Raw genomic sequence first — 16,913 nt, forward strand, 5'->3', positions numbered from 1 at the left:
TTATATGTACCAGAATCACTGACATACGCAGACCCATTTTATTTAATCAATGGATCTGCTCACACATCAGCGGTTTTTCACTGAACGTGTCTCCATGCAGCGTGCACCCTTGGCCGTGATTCTGCACGGAGACAAGTCGGTTTTTGTCTGGCATCACTGATGACCCACGGACCACACTATGGTGTGATCCGTGTGTGATCAGTGAAACACGTACGAGAAAATCACGGACATATTAAATATTAAAATATTTCAACTTACCTTGCCTGCGATTCGCTCTGCAGCCTCTGCTTTCGGCAGCTCCTGCCTGGCTCATGAATATTCATGAAAGCAGAAACTGCCGACCAGGAAGTAGGTGCTGAGAGCGGCGGGCAGACGCTGCAGAGCCAGAGACTTCAGCACCATGGACAGCAGCATTGAAGGCAGGTGAGTAATGTCCATATGCAATCACGGGATCACGGATCACTGATCACGGATTGCACATGGACAACCCACATGTGCCGTGAATCACGGAACACGGAGGGACATGTGCGTGTTTTACACATCAGTGAAGAACATCAGTGTTTTTCACTGACATGTGAAACGGGCCATAAAAATATATTTACAAAAATGTGAGAGGTGTCATGATCCAGGCCGGCTTTTCCTTGCCCTGGTCATGTCAGGTGTTAACTTTCCCTGCCTCGCTCTGGATCCCAGGACACTACATCTTGCAGCTGCACCTATGGTTCAGCTCCTGTGATATTTCTGCTTTGCAACGTGTATACTAGTTCTGGTGAATGTTACCGATCTGTCCTGCCTCCCTGCTACTGTGTCCTGACTTGTACAAATCCCCGTTGGTCTGGTCATCCTGGGCCCTGACTACGCATGCCTGTCTGCTGTTTTCCCCTGTCCTATCCGGTTTGCCTTCCTCCCTTATCTGTATTTGGCCTTCCTGGCTGCTGACCTGTATCCTCGCTCCTGACTCAAGCATTCATCTATCCCTTTTGGTTTGTATGCTTCTCTTCAGCTCCTGATTCTTTGCTAGCACCTGACCATGATTTGTCTCTCCAAGTGCTTCTGTCTTAGACCTGTTGCTGCTGACTCGGATTACTGACTACTATGATGACCCCTAGTGGTTGCTTACTAACTACATTACCTGTGGCTTCTGTAACTTCAGTAGTAGAGCCTCACAAGAGGAGTATATAATTTTCTGATCAATTGTAAGATAAAAACATATGTGACGCCCTGGCCTATCAGGTCGTCACAGGGTATTGTGCAATTTGCCCTTCTGTGCGATATCCACCTCCTTCTTGGTTACGGGTCCCCAACTAATGGTGTTGCCAACATCAGCCAATCAAAATCCTAGGAACACTCTGCACCACACCCACCAGACACACCAGTGGATGCCCTGAGTGGAATAGGGCCGCCCAATTGGGGGGTTGGCAAGGGGAGGTCAGGAGTGTCAGGAGTAAGTTAGTAGGAGAATGAAGGAGAGAGGAAGTGTAGGAGTGAAGGAGAGAGGAGGACAAGAGCCGGGCTCCTTGGAAGTTACTAGGTAGGAGACGGTGGTCTGGGCCTGGTAGGAGCTGGACCCCCAGTCACAGGGGAACGTGACAAGGTGCACGGAACTGTCGAGGAGGACAGCTGGCGGCCTTGTACCATCACCAGGCTGGGACCAGGGCACGACGGGGTATGTGGACCCTAGGTCAGGGAGTAGCTTCAGGCAACCTGACAATTGACCCGACAAGAACGGAGCCTTGAAGATCCGCTCTCCACCCAATCCAAAATCAGGGTACTAGCGCATCGGGGGGGGGATATGACTTTCCACTAAAATGGTCCAGGAAATCCCAAGCGTGAACCCTAGGAGCAAGCTCTCTCAGTTAGCCACACTGGGGAGCGGGACCTGGCTAGTTCTACACTACAGGAGCCAACTAGCAAGAGACCTTAGTGCCAAGAGGAAGGTCACAGATCATCAGGCAACACCAGTGGGAACGGGACCCAATTGTGCTCCTCTCAGTGGCAGCGGTGTCCAGAACTTTGGTTTACTAAGTTGTCTGTGTCAGCTTTATGGACTGAGTGAGTATGCAAGTGACCCTTTCACTCCCAACGGCACCCCCCAACATCATCACCGAGTCCCAGGGCATCCCCCTTACCCGTGGAGGGGTTAAACACCTAGCTGCCCACTCCATCGCCCCCCCTGGTACTCCCAGCTGCAGCATTGGTACTCCACCTTACCACACACCACGGGTGGTGTCACGTACTTTAAATATACAATCCCTCTGTAAATACCCCCTTCATTTGAGTGGCCGCACGACCCCCAGGTCCGGACGCCCCTCGAGCCACCGCGGATCCGGATCCGAGCAGCCCGGCTGCTGGGGCGGCACACATGCATATCTGAAGCTCAGTAAGATATGTACACATTGGGGTACATAGTGCTCTGCCCTGATTGCAGGTAATTATTATTCTGTCCTGCAGCAGCTTCTCTCTCCCATTAATTGAAAAATCACATAGATTTTGGCAAGTTGACCTTGTCTTGTGTTGCAGTATTTGTGGTTTATCGCAGCTACCTTATTTCATGAAGTGTTTTTTTGGGTCTGTTTTGGGGTCATAGCATTGAGGCTTAGTCACTATAAAGGGGCAGAGCTGTATATATCTTTAAAAGTGTTGGCCCTTTAGGGAAACTTTTTTGTCCAGTGGTCTAGAAAAAATTGCAGAGGAGATTGGCAACCCTGGCCACTAGGAGCTTTAATGGCTACTTTGGCTATAGTTCTACCTCTGCAGCAGATTTTACTATACAGAGGTCAAACATAAAATGTGAAATTTGCATTTTCTAAAGGAATGACAAAATAGTCACCTACCTTTTCGTTGCCACATTCTGTGCCATCCATTGGTGGATCCAGTCTTGTTCTGCACTCTTTTTCACTCTCCAACTTACACCAAAGTCCTGTACAAATAACATGCTAAAAAATATGTTAAAAATGGCAGGTACATATTTAAAGCGAATCTTTAAAAAAGATTGTACAAGTCATAAATATATTTTTCATATAAAACATGCTCAAAGCCATTACAAATTAAAAATAACTAGTGATGAGTGAGCGCGCTCAGCTTTGCTTGGTACTTGATCAAGCATCGGAGTACTCGAGATGCTCGATACTCAGTAAAGTATCATGTACTTGGGCACCATGCTTGAGTTTACCCCATCATAATTCTTGTTTATTTTTTCAGCCACTAAACATGTGGGGATTGCCTGCCAATCACGGTAATGCTGTGGCCATGTTGACTACTGGTATTACTGTGATTGGCTGGCCATATCGCATCATCGTGTCTATATAAAATCTGGTGACACCATGCTCCATGCACTGTACATGGAAATAGTGTAGGCAGAGGTTCTGCTGGAGAAGGAACAGTGTGTTATAGTGTGACGGTACCTATTGATGCAACATTAAATCAACAGTTTTTTTCAGGACTAATTCTATAATAACACTCCTCTAAACTGCATTTAATGTAGGGCAAGGTGATGGAGAAGGGATAGTGTATTAGATGTCTGTAGGCTGTCATTCTGGCCCTTCAGACTTTGCTGCTGTATGCAAATGTAGCATCCTTGGCTACAAGCACTTATTCACAAGTCGGTGGTAATGTGGACCTTCCCAGTAACTGAGTCGGTAAGGGCATGAGTGATGTTATGGGACATGTACTGGCACACCTGGAAAAATAGTAGCTGCTGGGAAACAAGTACCGAGGGCTGGCTTCTGACCTTCTAAAAATTACTAGTGGGGTCCGGGTGCTGGCTAGAGATGAGCGAACCTGAGGTTTGAGGTTCCAGTTCGAGTTCCAAAACCAACTTTCCATAAATCAAAGTTCAGGTTTAAAGTTCAAGTGAGTTACGAGTGCAAAACACTGAAGCGAGTAGTGCTGTGCTTGGGTATGAGTGATGATCAGCCCTGTGCGAGCCACTTGCAGTGTTTGAACGGCTCACATTTGGGGTAAAATCAGCGTGATCAGATATAGCGTGCACACAAACAAAAAAAAATTGAAAAACTCTGGCTACCTCCCCCGGATGTGTTTTGCTTACGGTTGGCTGCATGTGGGCGAAGTTACAAACTGTCCAATTACTGACTTCCATTGAGGTTTGGTTGAAGTCAGGGTCACAATCTAAACCTTATCTAGGGATCAAGTGCGCCCTGCAAACTGAACATGCAATGGTTTGCTCATCTCTGCTGCTGGCCATCTAAAAATTATGAGTGAGGGACGGCTGCAGGCCCTCTAAAAATCAAGTGAGGCTTTGCTGCTGGCTTCTAAATATAATGAGTTATGTCTGGCTGCTGGCCCTGTAAAACTTGTGAGTGAGATCTTATGAGAATCTTATCTTATGAGATTGCACGTAGGTCGTTCATTTGCTGTCACACGTGCGTTAGTAGTCTATGTTAAATTGATCAATTTTATGTGCGCTCCTTTAGATCATGTGTTCTGTGACGTATGCATTGGGCACCTTTTTTTTTTTTTTTTTTATTTATTGACTTGACAAGCGTGTGTAATGTGTAGGGATGCGTTTTTACTATGTCATCTGCCATTCAGCTCTGCTACATGGCCGCTGACAGCAGACACAGACAGCCATGTAGCAGAGCTGAATGGCCGATGACAGCAGACACAGAAAGAGCCGCACGATCAGAATGAACTCGGGTGAACTTCACCCGACTTCATTGTCATGCTGCGGCTCTGTCTGTGTCGCCTCCTGATTAGCCGTCACCAGTGAAGGACTCACCGGTGACCGCTAAACTCCTGAGTAACTGAATTGAGCAGCCTTCTCTCATATACTCACCGATCCCCGATCCCCGGCGCGGCGCTGCACGGCATTCACACTGCTCCGGCGGCTTTTACTATTTTGAAAAAGCCGGCCGCCCATTAAACAATCTCGTATTCCCTGCTTTCCCTGCCCACCGGTGCCTATGATTGGTTACAGTGAGACACGCCCCCACGCTGAGTGACCGGTGTCACACTGCACCCAATCACAGAAGCCGGTGGGCGTGTCTAAACTGTGTAGTGAAATAAATAATTAAATAATTAAAAAAAACGGCGTGCGGTCCCCCCCAATTTTAAAACCAGCCAGATAAAGCCATACGGCTGAAGGCTGGTATTCTCAGGATGGGGAGCTCCACGTTATGGGGAGCCCCCCAGCCTAACAATATCAGCCAACAGCCGCCCAGAATTGCCGCATACATTAGATGCGACAGTTCTGGGACTGTACCCGGCTCTTCCCGATTTGCCCTGGTGCGTTGGCAAATCGGGGTATTAAGGAGTTATTGGCAGCCCATAGCTGCCAATAAGTCCTAGACTAATCATGTCAGGCGTCTATAAGACACCTTCCATGATTAATCTGTAAATTACAGTAAATAAACACACACACACCCGAAAAAATACTTTATTAGAAATAAAAAACACAAACATATACCCTGGTTAACCACTTTAATCAGCCAAAAAAAGCCCTCCATGTCTGGCGTAATCCAGGATGATCCAGCGTCGCTTCCAGCGCTGCTGCATGGAGGTAACCGGAGCTGCAGAATACACCGCCGCTCCTGTCACTTCCACACAGCAACTGAAGACAGCCGCGCGATCGGCTGAGCTATCACTGAGGCTACCTCTGTCACTGGATCCAGCGGTTGCCCGCGGGTAACCTCAGTGACAGCTCAGCTGATCGCGCTACTCACCGCCGCTCCTTTCACCTCCACGCAGCAACTGAGGTGAGTAGCGCGATCAGCTGAGCTGTCACTGAGGTTACCCGCGGCCACCGCTGGATCCACCGCTGGATCCAGTGACAGCGGGTAGCCTCAGTGACAGCTCAGCTGATCGCGGCTGTTGGCTGATATTGTTAGGCTGGGGGGATCCCCATAACGTGGAGCTCCCCATCCTGAGAATACCAGCCTTCAGCCGTATGGCGTTATCTGGCTGGTTTTAAAATTGGGGGGGACCGCACGCCGTTTTTTTTAATTATTTAATTATTTATTTCACTACACAGTAAAGACACGCCCACCGGCTGCTGTGATTGGGTGCAGTGTGACACCTGTCACTCAGCGTGGGGGCGTGTCTCACTGTAACCAATCATAGGCGCCGGTGGGCGGGGATAGCAGGGAATACGAAATTGTTTAATGGGCGGCTGGCTTTTTCAAAATAGTAAAAGCCGCCGGAGCAGTGTGAACGCCGTGCAGCGCCGGGGATCGGGGATCGGTGAGTATATGAGAGAGGGGGATAGACTGACATGGACAGAGAGTGAGGGACAGAGATAGTGACCGACTGACAGAGATTAGTGAATGACAGACATTGTGAGGTGCTTCAGAACGGAGCTTTTCAGCTGCGCTCTGAAGCGGACCTTTTTTAAGCTGCGGTGCAGAGCGCACACCTGCGCACATAGCATCAGACACCAAAATCGTATGAGGGATGTCACACGTTACAATTGACTAAGTTCGTGCAACAAAACACTCAATTCTAGACAAAGATACGATGTGTTTGCGATTAACGGTTTTGCGTTCAATCCTGATCGCACGTAGATGTCACACGCAGATACCTCACAAACGATGCCGGATGTGCGTCACTTACAACTTGACCCCAACGACGGATTGTGAGATATATTGAAGCGTGTGTAGCGGGCTTTAGAGACCCATTCCTTCCGAATGGGGAAAAAATGTTTCTGAGGCCATCCTCTACATGTATTCCAGGGTGTATTTCAATCGCTCCTTTCAATTTTTGATAGGCCTTGCACTTAGTGCATAGGATCACAAGTCTAGGAGTCACACTCCTTACAAATTGGAAAAAGAATTGAGAAATCTCATGCACAAGATTCCTCTATTTTCTGACTAAATTGGAAAAATGCTGCATTTTTGAAAGAAGGAGCAAGTCAATGCTTTTTTTGCATTTTTTTCATCATTGAAAGCTAAGAGAGTGCAAGAATGGATATAGAATCCCTTTTGAAAGTTTAATCTCAATATCTACCCATCTAGCCTAATTGACAGCTCCTCTTTCCTTCCTGCTACTGATAATACCTTCCACTGCTCAGTACAAGCGGCCATTGTATGTCAAGATTGGTGAGTAGAGATTCAATACACTTGGACTTGTCTTATTTCTCACTTTATAGTGGACTCAAAATTCCTATTTTAATATCAGTATTATAAAGCCATTAAGGCAAGAATTTTAAAAAAATTATTACACTAGCCTCAAAAGGCCTAAGTGATCTCTTTAATAATATACCCAGTCCCTCTTGTAAATCTGGTGACAGTCCCATTTTAATGACTTCAGGATCCTATAAAAACAGTAAAGTTACATTTACACTGCTAAATTATTGTGAATGAGTGTGGTTTAAAATGCTTGTTTCATGATTATCTTGCTGTGTAAACAGGCTGTCAGACACCCGATGAGCAAGCCAAATTGTCGTTGATAAGGTGAAATGATCATTTTGCAGCACAAAAGATCATCGTTCTTGGCAGCACAGGTCTCACACTGCTGAGAACCAAGGCAATGAGTGCGGACTGACCTAGTACAGATTGCTCAGCGTGCATTGTTCGGTTTGCTCTGTCTGTATAAATAGGCATTTAAACAACCGCCAATCAGTAAAAGGTTACTAATTGGCGGTGGCATTGTGCCACCAGTCAGTCCATGTAAACGGTCCCTTAGGACAGGTTTCTGTTTCTTGTGTTGGCCACATATGGAACTAAAGAACTTTAGAGAAAAAATGGAATGGAAATCCATCTGAATACAATCTGTTACATTCGGTAATGGTGCTGTTTGTTCAGTCTTATTTACTGACATTATTTACTCAACAGTTAACTGAATTTTTGCCATTGTCTGACCTCAACTCAAGTGACACATGAATGACCCTGATTTTTTTCGTAGTTTGTTAAAGAGTTTACGGAATTTTTTCACATTTTATAGCATCTCTCTGCCAAGACATGTGCAATGCTTACAGCTGGAGTAAGTCAATCATATTTAGCTTGTATAAAATCAATAAACAATGAAAATTTCATCCAAAAAATAAGCCGCTGTTAGCAGCCAGGACACGTATACAAGCAGATCTGCACTTCAGGGTGAGAAAACAAGAGTCCAGTACACAAAAAGTGTTTACTTACAGAATTAATTGACCATCTGTTATTCTCATTGTTATGTAAAAATATATACATGACCTAACATTATTAATTATAATATGCAGTTGGACAAGATGGCTAAAATTACGGCAAAAAAAACAACATTTACCTCCAATTGCAAGTTAATGTTAAAGAGTTTTTCCAGTACTAGGATATTGACAACGTATCCCCAGTGGAAGTCATCAATATCATATTGGAGGGGTCTGACATATGGCACCTCCACCGATCCGCTGTAAATTGTGAACTGCTCTATCACACTGTTTAGTGGCCACTACCAGGTATTGCAGATCAGCTCCATTTAATTGGCCTATGCTAAGGATAGATCATCTCATTTAGGATTCTAAACCTTACATTTGAACCTACACTGTGAAAACCAGAATGCATTTGATGTTCCCTCATATAGTAAATTTAGAATCTTTCTCATGGCTGTCATCAAAAATCAGCACAGGGTAACCAGCAAAAATAATTCAATGCAAAATGTATATAATCTGTGAATTTCATTTGTTCTATAGATCTTTGTCAATAGTATACAGTCTGGTCACAGTAAAGTAAGGAAATCTGAAGATCGCCAATCTAAATAATGTGAAAATCTGTCTTCACAGAACACAGATTTTACCACTGAATATGTAGTTTACAGAGTCAAGGATCAGTCCAGAGGAAGAAGCAGATTTCTCTGATCACTGCAAATTTGCTTATTTTCATCTATACTATTGATTTATGAAATTAAAACAACAGTTTCTCTTTAGGGGGGGGCATTATATGCAAATTACTTAAGCAATTTCTAATACAGTGAACACTAAAGGGATTGTCCACTACTAGGGCAGGCCCTTCTGATTCCACGTTTCCCCCAAGTAAAATAAAAACGCCTATACTCACCTACATGGTTCCAGTGGTGTCCAGGTTCGCATTTCCTGGGCTTATGTGACATTGTGAAATCACATGAGCCCAACCTCAAATCTGCACCCAGCTTCTGTCTCCCTGCTTTCGGATACAGGAGCAGTTAACAGGATGTGAGTGGCAGTGCAGGGCTCACTTCCTGTTAATTAACTTGTTTCGTTTGTTGTTCTTCTGGCGGAAAGACAGAAGACAGCACTGAATGGACGCGGGTCTCACATGATGTCACAACATCACATAAGCTCAGGGAATGCGAGTCCGGACACTGCTGCAACTGTGCCGGCTGTGTAGGTGAGTATAAATCCAGATCCATAAATGTCTGATCTATTAAAATATGAAAATGATTAATTGCGTTTTTTTGGTTATCACAACTCCACAAAGAAAAGAAAATAAGAAGCAATCAAAACGTACAGTGAGGAAAATAAGTATTTGATACACTTCCAATCTTGCAAGTTTTCCCAATGGAGAGGTCTGTAATTTTTATCATAGGTACACTTCAACTGTGACAGACAGAATTCCCCCCTCAAATAATCCAGAAAATCACATTGTATAATTTTTTCGATAATTAATTTGCATTTTAATAAACTAAATTTTTGATACAATAGAACAACAGAATTTAACATTTGGTAAAGAAACCTTTGTTTGCAGTTGCAAAAGGGGTCAGACGTTTCCTGTAGTTCTTGACAAAGTTTGTACATTCTGCAACAGCAATTTTGGTTAACTCCTCCATACAAATCTTCTCCAGATCTTTCAGGTTTTGAACTATCACTGGGCAACATTGAGTTTCAGCTCCCAAAGGTTTTCTTTTGGGTTCAGGTTTGAATACTGGGTAGGTCACTCCAGGACCTTGAAATGCTTCTTATGGAACCAATCTTTACGTGCGCTGGCTGTGCATTTCAGGTCATTGTCATGCTGGAAGACTCAACTATGACCCATCTTCAATGCTCTTACTGAAGGAAGGAGCTTGTTGGCCAATATCTCACAAGAGATGACCCCCTCTATCCTCCCGTCAATATGGTGCAGCCGTCCTTTACCCATTGCAGAAAAGCATTCCCAAAGTATGATGTTTCCATCCTCATGCATTACGGTTTTGACAATGTTCTTGAGATTGTACTCATCCTTCTTCTTCCTCCAAACAGCAAGTGAAATTGATAGGAATTTTTTTTATTTTGGTTTCATCTGATCACATGACATTCTCCCATGCCTCCTCTGGTTCAGACAGATGGTCAATAGCAAATTTCAAATGGGCCTGGACATGTGCTGGCGTGAGCCACTTAAAAAAACCCCTTTGCAAGTTTTGTTGGTATTGGTGTAATCAAGCTGACCTGAAAGATCATATTTCCAGGTAATTTTTAATGCACATTGAATGCCTTACAAGAAAACCCGAAAAACAAAGGTGGAAATGCAATTTTTTTCTTTCACATTTTTGCCTCATTTGGAATTTTTTTTCCGTTTTGCAGAACATTGTATGACAAATACATGGTGTCGGTAAAAAGTGGATAAGAAAGGTATTAGTCCAGCTTCAAGAACAATCTTCTATTTAGTGTAAATACAAAACGGTTGACAGTTTAAAAACATTCATGCAGGTAACATAAGTAGATCAATGCTTGATGTTACTTATATTACCAGCATGAAGGTTTTAAAACTATCTTTTGACTTGTACTTACATGAAATAGAAGAAGACTGTTCATGGAGCTGGCACCTTATCTGCTATTGCCGCATCTGGGCAGAGACGTTGTCTGTGCTCCATGTGGCACCTGGATTCCACAATGGTGAGCTGGATCCTTCTATGTAAATCAAAAGTACAATTCATTCTGAAAAAAACCCTCATCCTATCACTATGTTGGTGGAAAAATAAAAAAAGTTATGGCTCTTGGAAGAAGAGGAGGAAAAACAAACTCAAAAAATGGCCTCAGGTTACAATATGTTCCACTTTGCTTATGCCATTGTAATATGAAGCTTAATTTAAGATACAAAAACACAAATCTCTGTGTTACATGTGATTGACTACAATGACCAAGCCAATTGTCACGGCCATGTCACAGGTAAAAAAAGGTAATAAAATTCATGCATTGATAGAAGAAACATCTCTCTATATATAATATCAAACTCTGTTTTGCGATTTATCAGTACCAGTAAGAGCATCATATGAGACACCATGACATTTTGTACTATACAGGACAAAGCCATTGTCCTAGATCTCTAAGGCTGGGTTTAAGCAATTGTAGTTTCTCCATCCAATCAGGCTCTGATCAGTTTGACCAAAGTGGGTCTCATTTTTCTCGGAAAGTGGAGAATAAAAAACAAAGTTTCTCCATCTTCTCCATTCTGTCAGTCCGTATGCGATCTGATTTTTTCATGGACTCATAGACTTGAATGCTCAAGTGCCAGTTGAATCTCAGCGCCAAATCGGGCATGCTGTAATTTCCTCCTTGAACCATTTGGTCCAAGGTAATAATTGGTGGTGTGCACTGCCTGAGTAACAATGGCTTGAGTATGATCTGATGTTTTCACAGACAGCAGTAGGGCCGAGAATTTGGTCGTGTGCACGAGCACTGAAGCGAAGTTCACAAGACTATAGTTTCGGCCCAAGTGGTGAATGTGAAAAAATGTACATAATATAGACAGCACTAAGACCGGTATTATTCAATGGGACAGTGCAGATGAGCATTTTTGTTTTCATGGAATGACTTTGTGCATGAAAAAAAATCTTATTCCATACTAACCACTGATTCTTATGTATACATTGTTCTTTTTTAACATAGGAAATTGTATTTAGCCTCTTAAATTTGTAATAACTGCTGCCATTTGTAAACAGATTGTAGAGAAATCTGGAGAAACAATCAAAGCGCAGTAGAGTCTTAGCCAATGATAGAAATAATGTGGTAAGAGGAGATGTTCACCTGATGAGGTTATGCGATGCACAATGCTATAATAGTTCTGCATATCAGCTGCTGCAGACTCATGGGTAAAAACAATGGATAACAATGGTGATGGATAAAAAAATGGATTATCTGCGCTGCTGATGAAGGGTTGAGTGAGAACTCCAGGAAACATGGATGAATTGCTGTGTACATTAATGTCAATGCATTTCAAAGTAATCTGATTACTTCATCAGGACAAACCACAAAGATCACTCTGCCCCTGATGGGGCTGCAGATGTCTTTAAATGATTGACAGCATGTCTGAGCATCAGTATTTGGTGCTTGTTCTAAAGAAGTGGGGTATACTTCGAAACGCGTAGATAAAGCACCTCTGCATTCATCCCACGTTTTGAACCTTCAATATATCACACAACCACACAAGATTTTTGCTCTTTCATTCATTTCTTTTATATTGGGTTAGACCTTATTGAGCTGTTTTCTCCATAGCATTGCATATTCTAATGGCAAGCACATCGTAGCACTTTTCAATTAAAGGGCAAGGCTCCAAACCATCTGCAGGAGCAGGACAGAGCATAGTGAAGTCTGTCTTCTGAGCCTGCATGCTCAGGCAGCCTCTCATTCATTTAAATGCATCTCTGCCACCATCAGTAGCAGAATTACGTCATTTTCTCATTGTGTCCGAATGCTTTGTGCAGATGAGTGGCAGATCAGATGTGACCGACAGGATATTTTTTTCCTGTGGATTTTTTTCCATAAAAGCAATTTTAAGGGGGAAAATCTTCATATATAACTCCGCATACCTGCAAGAGAGATTGACATAAAGAACCACAGGACAGTTTATGCTGCATAAAAAAAGAAGCACAGTACGCAGGAGATTTCTATAAATACCATCCAACGCTGTTGGAACTGTGTTTATTGCGCAGAAGATGCTGCGTTTATTGTGCAGTTAAAATATGAAGAGTAAAGAACTCACCAAAACTCATTGTGTAACTTAAACTTAAGGGAATTTGTCAGTAAGATCAACCCTTCGAACCATTTATATGGGCATGCAGGTCTTTGAATACTAAATTCATTGACACCTTTAAATTACCTGTGTGACATCAGGTGCCATGCAAGCATATTAGACAGTGTGCTATCAATCAAGCTGAAAAGGTTGCGGCTTTGAAAGTGCTAAGACACCTAACGCCTCATGATTTAAAACGCTGATTTTTTTATGAATGCAGCAACAACAAGGAGACATAAAAGTGTCAATGGATTTAGCTTTCAAAGACCTGCATGTCCATGAATCCTATCTTGACAGATTTACTTTAAAGGTAATCTGTCACAAGATATTTGCTTCCCCATCTGAGGGCAGCATAATGTAGAGAAATAGACCCTGATTCTAGCGATATGTCACTTTCTGAGCTGTTTGCTGTCATTTTGATAAAATCACTGTTTTCTTTGCTGCAGATCTAGCAGTTATAGAGAGCTCATGAATATGCTGGATTACCTGTCAGCATGCCAGGTAGTCCTGTAATGATAATCTACTGCTGATTAAACAGTAATATTATCAAAACTACACTAAGCAGCCCAGTAAGGGACCCATGTCTGGAATTTGGGTCTCTGTCTCTACTTTATGTTGCTCTCAGATTAGGTGGCAAGAAAACCTGGTGAAATATTCCTTTTAAGGATAGATACTAAATCAGAAATGTTGTGATCTGCTTTGTCCAAACTCATTATAATGGCAACTATTATGCTGATCTGTACAGGCCTTTGATAGCACAATGCACAACATGGCATTATGTAATGCATCACCCAAGGTACTGATTAGTCCCCAGGTGATACACGTCATGACACCACTACATATGTTATGACATCAGATACTAACTCAGTGCTGGAAACCCCGGTGCTGAGTAGAGATGAGCCACCCCCCTAGTGTTCGAGTTCAGTTTGGTTCGTCGAACGGCGGGTGTGTTCGTCGAATGTTCGACGAATGTTCGACAAACACCTTCGAACCCCATTGAAAACAATGGCAGACAAACACATACAAAAACCTAGAAAACACCTTCTAAGGTGTCCAAAAGGTGACAAACAACTCAGAAGACACTACAAACACATGGAAAAGTGACAAGTACATATACTCATGCTGAAACAAAAGAGTTGGATTTGTAAAAGGAGGAGAAGACACAGATATAAGGCATGTCATGCCCTTCTAAAATCATGTAAAACACAACAAGGTGACTCCAACCAGTCTCCATTTTTTCCAAAACTTGGACCACAGACACCACTTAAGTGGCATCAATTGTCCCACAGTTGGAAATTTAACATGTTGATTTACATGAAGCACAATTAAAAATCCACAAGCCTTTACTCTCTATAGGGTGACACAGGGGTAGAAAAGTCCTTGCGGATCCATGACTTGTTCATCTTGATGAACGTTAGTCTGTCCACATTGTCACTGGACAGACGTGTGCGCTTATCTGTCAGAACACACCCAGCAGCACTGAAGACATGTTCCGAGAGAACGCTGGCTGCGGGACACTACAAGATCTCTAAGGATCTACAACCTCATCATCACCCTGTGTGTTTGCACCCCCCTCATCCTCAGAGCCAACCTCTTCCTGCCCTGACCGAATACTTAAGTTTTCATTCCAATCAGGTATCTGAGTTTCATCGTCATCAGTATGTTCCTCATTGTCTCCACCAAGAGGAGTTACAGTTTGGGAATGAGGGTCTACATTATGCTCAGAACCTTCTTCATCTAGGCCTGAATCTGACTCAGAAAGCTTTTGGGCATCAGTGCAGATCATTTCCTTGTCTAGACTCACTGCAGCTTTGGAGCAGACCTCTGATTCCAAGGCTATAGTGTGACTGAACAGCTCTGCAGACTCAACCATCTCTGTTACCCCATACTCTGCAGGGCGCGTGGAGACTTGAGAGCTGGTAGAAAGCAAGTGCGATTGGGGTGACAGCTCAGAGGACTGGAGTCTTTGGGATGTTGAAGTTGAGGTGGAGGAGAGGCCACTTGATGGAGCACTTAAGATCCATTCATGCATTTGCTGTTTTTGTGCCTCATCTACCTTTGGTATCTACCTTTGGTAGCAATGGTCGTTTCCATAACAAAGGGATCATATCAGATTGTCCACGGAAAGTAGTAGGCATCTTACTTTGGCTGGAAGATGGTATTTCTTCAGCAGATGTTACTGTTGCTTTGCCACCTACCCCACGGACACAAACGTTTTTTCCATTTCCAACATGCCTGTTCCACTTTCCACCAGCATCTGACCTTTTGCCACTCATTTTGTTTGTGAACAAATTGGACACTGTTTGTTGCAGAAAAAATTTGGATTGTAGAAATGGAGAGGTGGTGTAGAATGCAGAGGTGGTGTAGCTTTCTTGACAGCAGAGGAACATCACTGTCTATCCCAGACAATGATACTATGCCCAAAATAATTGCCTGCACTTTTTGCAGTTAAAATAGTGTAGCAGAAATGGAGAGGTGGTGTAGAATGCAGAGGTGGTGTAGCTTTCTTGACAGCAGAGGAACGTCACTGACTATCCCAGACAATGATACTATGCCCCAAGGAATTGCCTGAGCGGATTTAGACAGACGCTGTGAAAAACCCTTGCACAGCACTGGCACAGACCTGCCTAGCAAAAATGGCTATGAACTGCTCTAATCTGAAGGGCTGAAATTAAAACTAGTCCCTACTCCTTAAACCGATGTCTCGATTGCACTTTATAGCGCCCACAGCAGCAGCGGGAGCGGTGACTGTCACACACCCGCAGCACTGAGAGAATGACGGCGATGGGGAAAATGGCTGGGTCTTATAGGGCAAGGACATGTGACATGCACAGCCAATGAAACAAGCCCTTGCTTGTCTGACAAAAATCCACTTTGCTGTGTGTGTGTCTGGGATTGGCTGACAGCCGGCCCGCCACACTGTACGCGCGGTTAGAAAAAAAAAATGGCGATCGCCATTCTTTCAGCACTCAGCAGCACTGATCTAAACCCCGTCCCCCCCGCACACTATACACTGAATTTTGATAATATCATTAGTAGCAGTGACTGACAGTATTACAGGTACGCTTTTGGTGATCGAACCTTTATCGAACAGTAACTCGAACTGTCGAACGTGAAGCAAATCATTCGAGTTTGTCGAACGACTCGAACACCGCCCAAAACAACTTGAATTCAAATTGGCGAACGGTTCGCTTTGAACACCGCTCATCTCTAGGGCTGAGTGGAGAATGAGGTCTCCTCGTGTAAAAGTAAATCTGCTTGTAGGGGTGGCAAGACAGGTGACTGACAAGGTGGGTATTTCTTCTTCACTCAATGTCAATTATGCTCTGAGGTCTTCTGAGATCCCAGAACATATTAAGGAACTTTTGATTTCCAACACATAACTTGAATTGAATTTCCAGGTCAAATTTGAGAAAAGCGCTGTTTTCAAATTCCAGCAGATTTGCTCATTTCTTTACTCATGCTGTTTCATTTTTGTTGGGACTAAATATTTTTTGCATTATTTAATTTTATTTTATTCTATTCTAATATTGAACTTATGTATTCACATCTAAATAATCCATAGACTTTGAAATTAACAATTAAACAGTATGCTTGATCTCTAAATACTAGACCTAAATGAACAATGCAGGGACCCACCCATTAAACATTATACCACATTATCTCAAGGAGAAACTGGTGCACAACAACCCAATTAATGAAATATAATATTTTATTAATTAAATATTCAGACATACAATTAAAAAAGCAAGGGGACCTGTGACAAGGACCGACCTCACACACAGAATAATCGATTCCACTTAATTATGTACATTTATTCCAAAATAAAAAGTGATATGTGCTGGGATGTCAAGAGAATGGTACTAGATAAGGGATATTATATATATATATATATATATATATATATATATATATATATATATATATATATCTCATACACTACCATATTTATCACAGAACATTATTAATGAAAAAAAGAAAAAAAAAAGGCCAGGGTAAATATGGATAATACTGCAAGGTAATACA

General features: G+C 42.9%; 1 protein-coding gene across 1 annotated transcript in view; it reads right to left on the bottom strand.

Moving 5' to 3' along the window:
• ADAMTS19 (ADAM metallopeptidase with thrombospondin type 1 motif 19) overlaps nt 1-16,913 on the bottom strand; it is a 422,212-nt gene that overhangs the window by 137,052 nt on the left and 268,247 nt on the right. Inside the window, exon 12 of the mRNA XM_075341865.1 lies at nt 2,835-2,936. Within this exon, the coding sequence (XP_075197980.1) occupies nt 2,835-2,936 (102 nt within the window). The remainder of the gene's footprint in view (nt 1-2,834; nt 2,937-16,913) is intronic.

The sequence above is a fragment of the Anomaloglossus baeobatrachus genome, chromosome 1 (assembly GCF_048569485.1).
Source record: "Anomaloglossus baeobatrachus isolate aAnoBae1 chromosome 1, aAnoBae1.hap1, whole genome shotgun sequence".
Lineage (NCBI taxonomy): Eukaryota > Metazoa > Chordata > Amphibia > Anura > Aromobatidae > Anomaloglossus > Anomaloglossus baeobatrachus.